At 40.2% G+C, this 13,895-nt stretch overlaps 1 protein-coding gene across 2 annotated transcripts in view; it reads left to right on the top strand.

The window, feature by feature from the left end:
* Positions 1-13,895, top strand: part of DPYSL3 (dihydropyrimidinase like 3) — a 70,165-nt gene that overhangs the window by 34,900 nt on the left and 21,370 nt on the right. For both annotated transcript variants that reach the window (XM_070739390.1, XM_070739391.1), the window contains exons 3-7: positions 3,607-3,791; positions 10,281-10,445; positions 11,221-11,282; positions 11,414-11,494; positions 12,816-12,884. In XM_070739390.1, the coding sequence (XP_070595491.1) occupies positions 3,607-3,791; positions 10,281-10,445; positions 11,221-11,282; positions 11,414-11,494; positions 12,816-12,884 (562 nt within the window). The remainder of the gene's footprint in view (positions 1-3,606; positions 3,792-10,280; positions 10,446-11,220; positions 11,283-11,413; positions 11,495-12,815; positions 12,885-13,895) is intronic.

Raw genomic sequence — 13,895 nt, 5'->3', positions numbered from 1 at the left:
TGCCGATCGAGTTCCGCGGGCTGTTTAAATCTGCTGATCGACTTCCTCAGAAACCCGCAAACTAGCGAAGATCCGCGAATGATTTTTCTCATTAATATTTCTTGAAAACCCACGATGGAGTGAAGCCGCAGTAGGTGAAGCGTGATATAGCGAGGGACTACTGTAGTGCTGTTGTAGAAAACAGTGTATTGTGTGAAGCAAGTGTCGGGGCGTGGATAGTCTGGTTCTGGGGGCCTTGAGGTGAGCTGCTGCGGAACACATAGGACAGCTCCAACCCCTAGTATCACTTTGTGGCCGGGTCACCTCGAGAAACTGGAATTAAATCAGAAAAACAGCAACTGCCAACAGACTTGAATTCATATCAGTTCCATATTTCAATTCTCCCCCCCCCCACACTTGTGTGCTGAAACAGACTGACAACTAGTTGCTTCTCAAAGGGAAGAACAGTTAGCATTTGTATTGCTTTTATAATGACTTGGTCCTTCTAACATTCTTACTTGAACCTTTACCTGCTTCCACAACTTTGCAATTTTGAGAAATCCAAAGCAAACTACAGTAATTCCTCGCTACTTTGTGGTTCATCTTTTGCGAATTCGCTACTTCACGGGTTTTCAAAGGGGGCTTAAATCCATTAAATCCATTGAAAATTTTAAAGCCATTAGAAATTCATAAAATTCTTCTACAGTACTACTGTACTCTATTAAAGAAACTGGTAGGATATCACATGTAGTTCCAGCTGAGAAACATTATAGAATGACTGTTTAATGCAAAGGGTGGATTATAAAAGTCCAAATACTCGTTAAATACATAAAAAAATATCTTTCCTCTACTTCACGGAAATTCATTTTTCACAGGTGGTCTTGGAACGCATCCCCCGCGAAAAACAAGGGATCACTATATTCCATAACATTTTTCCTTGATGCGTTTCCTTGAGACATAAGAAACAGAAGAAAAGTTTTGTATCTTCTGATTTTGTTGGTTCTCAACCTAATGTGTAACCTTATTGTTGCAATAGACAGAATGCCTCTTGTTAAAAAAAATGTTTATTTATTTAATAAAGTACTTTTTTTCTTGAAGAGTCACACTTTGTTTGCAGAATAAAGCATGAATGAAATAACTTTGAGCTTCTGCAAAGTAATAATTTTATGTATTTTTTAAATTTATTCAGCCATTGCTTTATCAAACAAATGTAAAGCTTTCCATCTCAGATCAGGGATTCTGGGTGATTGTATGATAATTAAATAAAATCCTAACATAGAGATCGGCATTTAAAAATAAAGTTAACATTAAAAAATAAAAAGTTAATTAAAGGAATAATATACAGTAATACCTCGTCTTACGAACTTAATTGGTTCCGGAAGTAGGTTCGTAAGGCGAAAAGTTCATAAGATGAAACATTGTTTCCCATAGGAAACAATGTAAAAGCGATTAATCCATGCAAAGGGGGGGGATTGCAAAATGGCGCTCCGCTGGGTGCCGCTGCCCGGCTGTCACCTTTTAAAACAGCCGGGGGGCTTCTCGGTGTTCTCCCGAACCTGAACTTTTTAGGTTCGGGTTCGGGAGGCTGCCGAGAAGCGCCGCCGCCCGGCTGTCACCTTCTGAAATAGCCAGGGGACTTCTCGGCATTCTCCTGAACACTGAACCCAGAAGTTCGGGTTAGGGTTCCGGAAGCCGCCAAGAAGCGCCCAGCTGTTTCAGAAGCTTACAGCCGGGCGGCGGTGCCTGTCGGAGCGCCGTTTTTGCGATCGACGGCGGCGTTTTCGGCCGATCTGGAGGCTGGAAAGGAGGTGGGGAATCCCAATAGGGAATTCCATGGGCGGAGTTTTGACGTCACGAAGACGTCCTTCCTGGAGGCCAAAACGTGAGGAGCCCCCCGGCTGTTTCAGAAGGTCATAGCCAGGTGGCGGTGCTTCTCGGCGGCCTCCCGAACCCGAAAAGTTCAGGTTTGGGAGAATGCCAAGAAGCCCCCCAGCTGTTTTAAAAGGTGATAGCCGGGCAGCAGCGCCCAGCGGAGCACCATTTTGCGATCTGCGGTGGGTTCGTAAGCCGGAAAAAATTTGTAAGAAGAGGCAAAAAATTTCCGAATCCCAGGTTCATATCATGAGGGGTTCGTATCACAAGGGGTTCGTATCACGAGGTACCACTGTATACAACAACAGAACAGCAAACAGAAAATGAATATATTCCCTCATTTATGGCACCATCTAGACAAGTCACTGGTTTCCTGGGGCTCCCAGGCCTGATGACATAATCAGATGTTGACAGACTTCCAAGGCCATCTAAGAGGGATGAAGCTAATTTAATTTTGTGGGGAGTAGGGAGGATGTTTAAAAGGATGAGCACAGGGGAGAGAAGGCCCACCCTCTCTAATGTAGGTCCCTTGTAGATAGTGTCCACAGCCCTCCTTCTCTGCCAGTACTAATAGGGTGCCAGTAAAGGGGAATATTTGTGGAAGAGTTGAAGAGTGCACCAAGGACCCCTAATGAGGTGGGGTGACATAATCAGGGAGAGATAACCTGTTGCCAAAACTGAATCTCTATCAAGAAACTTTTAAACGTTCATTGTTTTAATGATATCAGTATATTTTTATTTCTGTCCTTTTAGGGTCATGGATATGTTTTATATTTTGAATGTTTAGGTTTTTATAATCTGCCTTGTCACTTTACACAAACAGTTGGAGTGTGCATTTAATAATAAATTAAAAATAGATATTTGAATGATACAAAATGAGGCAAATAACAAATACATGAGAAAATGATTCTTAAATCCTATGGAACATTTTCATTTTTTCATTTTAAATGGATGTGCCTATCTCAACTACAGTGGTGCCTTTACTTAAGAACCTTTCTAGATAAGAACTGGGTACTCAATAATTTTTTTGCTTCTTCTTAAGAATCATTTTCTACTTAAGAACCCGAGTCCCAGGAAATTTGAGAGCGACATGAAGGCCTGGACAGTTTCCTGCTATTCGCCCTTTAATCAAGGCCATCTCGGGCTTTTCTGGGCTGCCAGAGGAGCCTTTTGGTGGCGCTTAAGGAGGCTTTGGCAGTCCAGAGCGAACGAAGCATTTCTTTTTTCTCTGGGCGCTTGGAGAGGGAATAAACCTCTGCCAGCGCCCAGAGAAAAGAAACGCTCTCTTTGCTCTGGGCAGCCAAGGAGTCACCACAGCAAAGGAAAGGCACCGGCTACAAAACGAGGGAGAGGAGGGGCGAGCCCTTCAGCATGGGAAGGAAGAGGTAGCAGCAGCAGCCAGTGTATGGGAAGCAGCCTCGCGCCTGGTGTATTGGAAGCACATGCTCCTCACCGCCTCAGAGTCCCTCTCTTTTTTTTTTAAGCCTTAAAGTTTTGGATTTTTTGATTTCCCTCACGTCACCTTCTTCCTTCGGCAGTGACTCTCCTCCTCCTCTTCTTCCTCCTCCTCCTCCCACCCAAATTCCGAGCTTTTATTTCTTTCCTAATGGGTTTGCATGCATTATTTGCTTTTACATTTATTCCTATGGGAAAAATTGCTTCTACTTACAAACTGTTCTATTTAAGAACCTGGTCACAGAATGAATTAAGTTCTTAAGTACAGATACCACTATTTTTTATTTTGTTTTCTATCAGGCAAATTGGTGACAACTTAATAGTTCCTGGAGGAGTGAAGATTATAGAAGCCAATGGGAGGATGGTTATCCCTGGTGGAATTGATGTCCACACTCACTTGCAGATGCCATACAAAGGAATGACAGCTGTGGATGACTTTTTCCAGGGGACAAAAGCAGCCCTGGCGGGTGGGACTACCATGATCAGTAAGTGCAAGAAGGATTTTTCTTTTTCTTTTTAACCTGGCTGAAAGAATGGATTTTATTAACAAACTATTGAAGGACACAATCTACAATTTGGGTGGAACGAATATCTCTGGAGCGATGAAAGTAAAATTCACATTTATGTACTTTGGTAAACACCATATTAGGAGGATATTGGCTAGATATTAGGAAAAAAAATATACTCAAATCCCCAAATGGCTACTTCCATTGTAAGCTATGATCCATCCCAACTTATCAAACTTAAATAAAAGAATTACATGCAAACAATTACTAGATGAGCAAAACAAACTTAAAACGAGGGAGAATTTGGCTTTATATATAGCTTAAATATTGATTGGTGGCCATACGTCCAAATTACATAATAAATATAGATTAGATTTGGTACAATTTGGCTTTCAAACAAATTATCAAGAATTAGATAAAATCTTATTGGGCCGTGAGGAAAAAATGGTTACTAAACTTTATAATTGCATTTTAAATTACAAAATGGAAGAGGAAAGGGTTAAAGAAGTTATGGTCACGTGTGCTCAGAATGTAGTTACCACATATCTGTACATAATAGATTTTGATGACTGGGAAAGGGTATGGAATTGGAGGATGAAAGGAAGATTTTTCTATCCATTTTCAATGTTGTTAAATAGTAGTCCAGTTGTTGTTGTTGTTGTTGTTGTTATTATTATTATTATTATTATGCAAGCTAAATTTCTGATATATAATATTCACTTGTAACCCTTTTTAGGATCTTATGCGCTTTCTCCATGGGAAGCAGTTTTCTGAAAACTACTTTAGAAGTCTAGGAACTGGCCATTATCTTTGTTACAGTATTCAGTCACCTATGTGACCATCCTTTAGAATAAACTGCAGTTTTTCCCATATATTTTACAGAATACGTTGTAATATATACTTTATATGCATGATGTGTGTGTTTGTGTGTGTGTGTGTGCGCACGCACATTACATAATGACTAGATTTAGTACCATTTAATAGGAAGCCGCAAATTTTTCACCAAAATGCAACATCTGTGTATAAGCTCTCAGAATTTTCATATGCAGTTTTATAATTGGCTTACTTGCAAATTGCTGCAGTTTTTCATGTTATTTTGATTAAATACTTTAAAAAAGTATTATTGTATACTATATATTCAAGGATACAGTGATCCCTCGATTTGCGCGTTCCCGATTAGCGCGAAACGCTGCAACGCGGTTTTTCAAAAAATATTAATTAAAAAATAAGTCCGCGTTTTTTTTCCTACACCACGGTTTTTCCCGCCCGATGACGTCATACTGATTGCTGATTGGCCAAAATCAGGAAGGAAGGAGGGAGGGAGAGAAGGGAAGGAGGGAGGGTTGCCATTGCCATTGCCGCCAGCGCTGCCCCAAGAAAGCCGGTGAGAGGAAGGAAGGAGGGAAGGAGGGAGGGAGAGAAGGGAAGGAGGGAAGGAGGGAGGGTTGCCATTGCCATTGCCGCCAGCGCTGCCCTGTGGGTAGCGGCGAGGAGCCCGGAAAAATCACCATTGCATTGCCAGCCTCCGAACTTGCGTCGCTCCACCTTCTGCGCATGTGCGGCCATGGAACAAAGGGCGCACATGCGCAGATGGTGTTTTTACTTCCGCATCCAGTATAACGCGGAAATCGGTTAGCGCGGGAGGTCTTGGAACGTAACCCCCGCGCTAACCGAGGGATCACTGTACTCCTATTGGTAAATAGGTGACAATAATTGTTGATACCTAAAAATTTCACCTTATCTGCAAGTATATCAAGTTCTTCATTCAGAGAAATGGAAGACAAGTGGAATATATATTACAAAATTCTATAAAGGTGAAATTTTTATATGATATGAAGAGAAACCAAAATAAATGCTATAAAATGCTTAGTCTTTCTGAGACGTATGGTGTCCTCATGTCCTCCATATATTTTAAGACCTCAATTTCCAATCTGATTTGGAATACTTGAATTCTGTGCTTGAAAAGTGAGATATTTGCATATTTTGATTAAAATCTGTAAAGAAAACCTTAAATAGTTCAGAATAGCTAATAAATGTTTTGTCTGTGCCTAGATTTCAGCTGCTGTGGTCCTTAACAAATCGTAAATGCCTGCAGAAAGAAATAGGCACTTGGCCAAATATGTCTCAGAACAAACAGAGCAAACTAAAATGGAAGAGAAATTCTTGGCTCACATTTTAAATTATTATTTTTTTTAAATCAGGATAAATTTCAATTATAAACAGTTAATGCATAGTTCTTGGTTTGGCATTTCTAATTATTGTTGAAGGTGTTTGCCATAGGAAAAGTCTGAAATGAACATTGAGTTTACATCAATCGCAGCAAAAAGTGTTTAGACTGCATCTTAGGAAGCTACACATCCATTTTTAAAATGGGTATTTGTGGAGAATAGAGAAGCTGGAATCTCAACAAAAATCTATTGGGAGCATCTAGAATATTTGTAATATTAAATTAGGATCTTATTTTTCAAATCACTGTCCAAATTCATTTTATGTGAGAAATTACAAGGAATAAAATATATTCTTGGCTCATTTGCTGCATAAAAGCTAATAAATATGAAAATTACAAGTTTTTTTCTGCACAATTGTAAAATGTTTCTAACTTCAAATATTTTCCCTTTTGGTTCACTGAATTGATCTAAACAATTTTCTTAATTTTTTACAAGAATATGGACTAAAATAATACTTCTTCTCCATTGCACTGCCAGGGAGAGTCCAATGTTGGAAATTCTTCAGCCTTATTGGCAGGGACTGAGTTAAAAATTAACATATTTATTAGGTCCCGCCCATTAGCTGCCCTATTAGGTCAGTCTTAAAAACTCAGTCATAGTGTAGGGACTATGAGTTTTTCCTTCCCCAAGATATAGGTTAAATTTTCTGTATAAATTACTGTATAAATTAATATATAAAGATGAACTTGTCCACTCTTTCTCCATAGGAAGAAGATCAAAGGTAAGGCATTGTATTCACTTTCTGGGCCTCTGCCCTGCGGGGTATTGCCCAGTCAGGCCTGCCTGTTCCCTCAACTGAGGCGTTTACCATAAGCCCAAGTGACTTTCGTCTGGGTATTGCCATTGGCGGTTGCCTACAGTCCTTCACCTTGGGAGACTATGTCTACCGATGCTTGGGCATTAGACACGGTAGCTCATGGCTTGCTAAACTGCAGGCCATTGAAGCTCACTGAAGATCTATAGGTCAGCGGTTCAAATCTCACCACCGGCTCAAGGTTGACTCAGCCTTCCATCCTTCCAACGCGGGTAAAATGAGGACCCGAATTGTGGGGGCTCTGTTAAAAAGTGCTATTGCTAACATGTTGTAAGCCGCCCTGAGTCTAAGGAGAAGGGCAGCCTAAAAATCGAATGAATGAATTAATTAATTAATTAACAAACAAACAAACAAACTCCACTGAACAGATTCTTACAATGCCCCGTGCTGGCCGTCTTGCAGAAGCGTGCCCTTCTGGCCCAAGAGGTCCACCATTTGCTAGACATTGGACAATTGAACCTTTACCACCTGCACAACAGGGACAGGGGTTCTACTCAGTGGTCTTTGTGATGCCAAAGGCCTCGGGCGGATGCCATTTAATTTTGAACCTCAGACAGCAGAATATATACATCCTCTATCAGAGGTTCAAGATGCATTCCTTGCACACAATTCTGGCATCCATCCGACAATGGATCTATGCCTCATGTTGTACCTGGTTTATCATCATTCTGTTCATGAGTCTGCAGCAGGCACGGAGGGATCTGAATGAGACCATACGGTCCTTGGAGATGCGAGGTTTTACGATCAACTACGAAAAGAGCCAACCAGGTGCCTGCCTCATCTGGGCACCATGATAGATACCTTTCAACAGAACGGCAAGAAAAGATCAGAACCATGGTGACATACCTACAACACCACGGTAGAGTAACCTTGGCATTCCTGTCCCAACTACTAGGAATGTTCATTTCCTGCATAGACATAGTGCCCCGGGCGCGACTCCATGCCAGGCTGTTGCAGTGGTTCCTGCTCCCCTTTCAGAGAGCACGGACCAGCCATTCCAGACAACCGGTATCAATAACTACGGAGGTCCGCCGCTCCCTCCCTTGGTGGAGCTTGTCGACTTTGAGCAGAAGATCACCTTTCCTCTACCATCGGGAGGTGACTATCACCACAGACGCCAGCCTCTCTGGTTAGGGAGCTCATTCCAACTCCCAGGTTGCACAGGGCCTCTGTATGTCAGAGGACCTCACGGACTTCAATATCAACCTGCTAGAGTTCTGGGCGGTGTTCCGAGCACTTCTGAGCTTTGCGGACCTTGTTGAAGGCCAATACATTCTCATTATGATGGACAATGTAGCCACCTGCGCCCATGTGAACCATCAGGGCGGCAGGAGGTTGGGCCGCCTAATGCAGGAGCCCACACACTCTTTACTTGGGTGGAGTCGCATCTGGCCTCAATTTGCGCAGAGCATATCTCTGGAATATCAAACATCCAAGCAGACTGGCTGAGTCGAAAGACACTCAACTCGGGGGAATGGTCCCTGAATCCAGACCTGTTTCAGGACATTATTTTCCGTTACAGCAGACCACAGGTGGACCTGTTCACGACAAGCTGCAACAATCAGGTTCCATGGTTCTTCTCCCATTTCCCATCCCTGGGAGCGGAACGAGTCAACGCACTGCTTTCTCCATGGCTGGGGGACTTACTATACTCCTTCCCTCCGATTTCTCTGATCCCCAGAGTAGTCACCAAGATACTCCTGGAACGAGTCGAGGTCTTATTAGTTGCGCCTCACTGGCCAAGATGACCATGGTTTGCGGACCTTATGGACCTGTCAATTTCCCCTTCATGGATCCTTTCATACCACCAGGTTTCCCTCACTCAAGGGTCAGTAGTCCACCCAGATCCTCAGTGGTGGAAACTTGCCAAGTGGTGGTTGAGGGGGACTGCTTGAGGAAAGAACATCTTCCTGGGCAACCTATTGTCAATTTTGTAGGGCTCAAGGGATACAATCCCAGTCGTCTTCTGTTGTCCAGTTACTAGCATTCTTACAGAAGGGTCTAGACGGGGGTGGGCACCTAACACTCTGCGTAGACAAGTGGCGGCCATAGCCACTCTACTGCGACCAGATCCCCTGTGCCCAATTTCACACCATCCGTGGATTGGAGACTTCCTCCGGGGGGCATTAAACCTATCTCCATCAACCATCCATCGTTTTCCGTCCTGGGATCTTCCTTTGGTTCTGCAGGCACTCACAGAACCCCCGTTCGAACCATTACGTGAAGTCTCCCTCCGTATCCTCTCAGCTAAAGTGGCCTTCCTGGTGGCTATTACTTCGGCACGGAGAGTCTCGGAATTCTCAGCTTTATCCGTTCGTCCAGATTTGTGCATCTTTCAACCTGACAGGTTGATCCTGCGGCTAGACCCCTGTTTCTTAACCAAGGTCAATTCAAGATTTCATCGACCTCAAGACATCGTTCTTCCCGACTTCTTACACATGGATCACATCCGTTTGAGTTGCAGTGGCACAAGGTGGATGTCCGCAGGGCCTTGAAAATCTATGTCTGCCGGACTAAGCCCTTTAGAAAGACTGAGTCCTTATTCGTATCCTTCCTCCCATCATCTATGGGAGCCAGGGTATCTTCCAAGACAATCAGCAGGTGGATCTGCTCCTATATCATGGAGGCATATAAGGTAAGATCGACTCCTTTGCCGGACAGGGTGACGGCTCATTCTACCAGGAGCGCGGCTACTACGGCCGTTTGGACTACACAGGCTCCAATTGAAGACATTTGCCGGGCTGCGACTTGGTCGCAACACTATCATTTGGACTCCTATGCCTTGGCAGGTGTGTGTGTTCTGGCGCCCCTGGTCCAGCCTGTCCCGCCCTGATTCAGTGTGCTTGGGTATATCGCACATTGGACTCTCCTTGGCAGTGCAGTGGAGAAGAATGGTTAAACTTACCCGAACGGTCTTCTCGATGCACTGCAAGGAGAGTCCAAACCTTTTTGGCCAGGGGCGCACTTCACATTTCTTGTTGTTAGTTTCTGTTTACGGTTAATAAAGTTTGGTTGATTTATACTTTACACTCCTTTGTTTTTATTGACTGACCTAATAGGGCAACTAATGGACGAGACCTAATAAATATGTTAATTTTTAATTCAGTCCCTGCCAATAAGGCTGAAGAATTACCCACATATGGACTCTCCATGCATCGAGAAGACCGGTTCTTCTGTTCTTCAGACTCCAAAAGCAATATTCTAAATAAGAAACTGAAGCCATAATAATTTAATTAGCTGATCTCTGAAGTATTTGGGTTTTTTTAACCCTTCAGCTATACAGAATATTTTAATCATTATGAGTTATGATGTTTCACAATTAATGTACATTTTATTTAGGATATTGAGGACATAGTTTAGCAGACAAACTCAGGAGGGAAGGACTTCTGTTCTTGATTCTCTGCTAGAGCTTACTCTTTTTCACAGTTGACCATGTTGTACCTGAAACTGAATCAAGCCTGGTAGAAGCTTATGAGAAATGGAGAGAATGGGGTGATGGGAAGGCTTGCTGTGACTACTCCTTGCATGTGGACATTACCCACTGGAATGACAGCGTCAAGCAGGAAGTGCATACACTCATCAAAGAGAAAGGTCTGTTAATTCCAAGATCTCTTCTTGGCTTTTCGCATTCTTCAAATATCATCAGTTCATTGTAAGAAGAGTTAAAAAACTGTTCAGGATGTGTCACTTAGGGACCAAAAGTTTGCAATTCAGATTTAGTTGCAATTAAATCTGAATTGCACTAATGTAATTTCTTCAGCTATTTTTCATCATAAAGTTAGCTTCATGGTATATGAAGTGTAAAAAATTATTTACAAAGAATAATATCAATTGTTTAGTGCTGCAAATGCACCCCCCATCACTTTTGTCATTCTTTCTTCCAAATTACTGTATCATTTCATAAGCAACTTTGTAAATTTATTAATTCGTTGGATTTATATGCCACCCCTCTCCGAGGACTTTTAATAAGCTAAATTATTGCCATCGAGTTAGAAGAGGCTCTTAATAGTCCTTTCACCAATCTGGTTCTTTACCAATAATACACCCATCATCGTCGATTTTTCTCTTTTCTTCCCCTTTCCCAGCATTATAAACTTCTCAAAGGAACAGATCCTTTGCATAAACATAAAATCATCTTTTCATAAATCCCTCATCATGTGGGGATTATTTCTGTAATCTTATGAGAAATAATAAACTAAGGCCCAGTAGATTCAACAACATCCTCTTTGTTTTCCAGAGTGTGGGCAATATATTTCATTACATTTAAGATATTTTTGCAAAAAAAATTCATTCCATTCTTTATACAGAATATGTTTGTATTACTTCTTTGCCAATACTTGTGTTGCATAATATTTCCTTATTTTAGGAGTTAACTCTTTCCTGGTTTACATGGCCTATAAGGATTTGTACCAGATGTCAAACACAGAGGTAAGAAATGGATTATTGTACTATGCATACAAAATTAATTTTGACAAAATATGTTCATTTGAGACATTACCGTACAGAGTTAAATATTCAGTCTCTTAATGCTACTTTTCTTATTGCATTCTATTTTTCAGCTGTATGAGATATTCAGTTTCTTAGGAGAACTTGGTGCCGTAGCTCAGGTTCATGCTGAAAATGGGGACATAATTGCACAGGTAAAGTTCTGCCTTTTCTTGACCAAATAACAGCTACTAAGCATGTACACAATTGATATTGTATGTGGTTTCTATGAATTTTATGCAGTAATGCTACATTTTGCTATACCATATGAAATAAATAAACATACAAGCAACACTATAACTATATATAGTGGTACCTCTACTTACGAACTTAATTCGTTCCGTGACCAGGTTCTTAAGTAGAAAAGTTTGTAAGAAGAAGCAATTTTTCCCATAGGAATCAATGTAAAAGCAAATAATGTGTGTGATTAAGTAAAGGCGTTCTTAGATAGAGGTACCATTGTATATGGAAATATAGTACTATGTGAAAAGAATACCCTTAAGACACATCTCATAGGTAGCCCTCAAATTAACTGTTTGTTTAGTGACCGTTCAAAGTTATAACATTGGAAAAAGTGACTTACGACCAATCCTCACACTTAACGATCACCATAGCTTTCCCTCAGTCACATGAGTCTACGGAGAGGGGCGGCATACCAATCCAATAAATAAATAAAATGAAAAAAATTCAGGCCCTTAGCAACCGACATGTATTTATGGTGGTTATAGCATCCTGAAACCCTTTGATTGTTATTTGTGATCTTCTCAGCAGGCTTCCAAAAGGCAGAGTCAAAGAGGGAAGCCGGATTTGCTTAACGGACTGCATTGCTATACTTAATAATAACCGCAGTGATTCACTTAATCGCCATGTCAAACAAGGCTGTAAAATCAGGTGCAACTCACTTAACAGCCACCTTGCTTAGCAGTGCAAATTGTGATCAGAAATCGAGGGCCGTCTGAATGCTTGAGTTGTACATTATGCTTAGCCTTAATTTTGTATCAATTCAGCTTCAAATATCCTTGTTTAAATATGGGCTTTCTCACTGCCAATAGCTAGTAGAGCTGCAGCAGTCTCTGAGTTAATGTTGTAAGCCTGTCCACTTCCTAGAGACATAAACTTGATAATCTTCAGATTTTTCAAATAGAGGTAATCCTTTCCAGTTCATTTAGTGACTGTTTAAAGTTACAATGGATTGAAAAAGATGACTTATGACCGTTTTTCACACTTACGAACCAGTTGCCAAGTACCAAATTTTGATCATATAACCAGAGGGATACTGCAAGTTTAATTATATGTATACATGTAAATCATGTTTTCAAATTACTTATTTAAATGATTAAAACTAATACTAAGAAAAAGAAAGGTAGGTGTAAAACATTTGTTCTAAATTATTCACAATACATTTAGCAGTTAACAGTTAAATCAAGAAATAATGAAACTTGTTTCTGATTCAGTGCTCAATGTTCTATTCTTTAGGAGCAAGCTAGGATGTTGGAGATGGGAATAACTGGCCCAGAAGGTCATGTGCTAAGTAGACCAGAAGAGGTAATATATTACTGATAAATGAAAAAGCATCATTTATACATTGTTGGAATTATAACTCTCTATATATCAATTTTTAAGCAAATTTACAATTATATGAAGAACTAGATGGTGCAAATTCCTATTAAAGACATAATAAGAATAGTATCCAAAATAATTTACACATAGAGCTTTTAACTTTTTACATTTACTTCTGAGCAGTAAAAAGCTTAGTTTTGAGAAGTAGGCATTAAAAATTAAGATAATTATTTTTTTAAAACCTCCATGGGCACATTTGCAAAAACAGTTGATAGAAATTTGCTAAATTCTCAAATCAGTTTAAGATCCATAAATCATTTAAATCAAAATTAATGCAGCAGAAATAAAAGTATCAATTAGATTAATTATTATTAATATACTATTCTTTGGTATGTAAATTCCTGTACATTTTAATTTATGGGTAACCATTATTTTGTGGCAATACTGTGTTTTTTTAATTGAGTTAATACTCTTAATGTTGTTTTATTATGCTGGCCACTTGATTCTGCTTCACTAAGAAATAATGTATAACAATAAACAATGCATAACAATAGTTTTATCTAGTATGTTAAATGATACCATACTTTTACTATTGATCTTAAAATAAATTTTACTCCAATTGTCTTGGTATAGTGTTATATATTTTCTCTTCTTATTAAACATTTGTAGCTAGCGTTGAAGATTTAGAGGAAAGGGGAAGAATGGAAATTTATATTATTTGCTCAGATACCAGTCACCCCAGGTTTATGTGGTAATGTTGCCATATTAGGGATGCTGAATCTCTTTACTAGTTTAACTATGCCTGATCTTATCTGTGAAATAATTATATTGGTTAGCAAATGTATTTGTTAGTAAAGAGACTGAGAGTATATGAGATGTGGTTTTGAAATTCAGTCATCATCTAATAACAGTCAGGTAGAAGATACACATTTTTACTTGTGAGAAATGCTAAACAAAATGTTACTGTAGGATTTTAGGTGAAAGACTATCACACAT

This window comes from Erythrolamprus reginae, chromosome 2, assembly GCF_031021105.1.
Source record: "Erythrolamprus reginae isolate rEryReg1 chromosome 2, rEryReg1.hap1, whole genome shotgun sequence".
NCBI classification, from domain to species: domain Eukaryota; kingdom Metazoa; phylum Chordata; class Lepidosauria; order Squamata; family Dipsadidae; genus Erythrolamprus; species Erythrolamprus reginae.
This window is presented reverse-complemented; position numbering and strand designations above follow the sequence as displayed.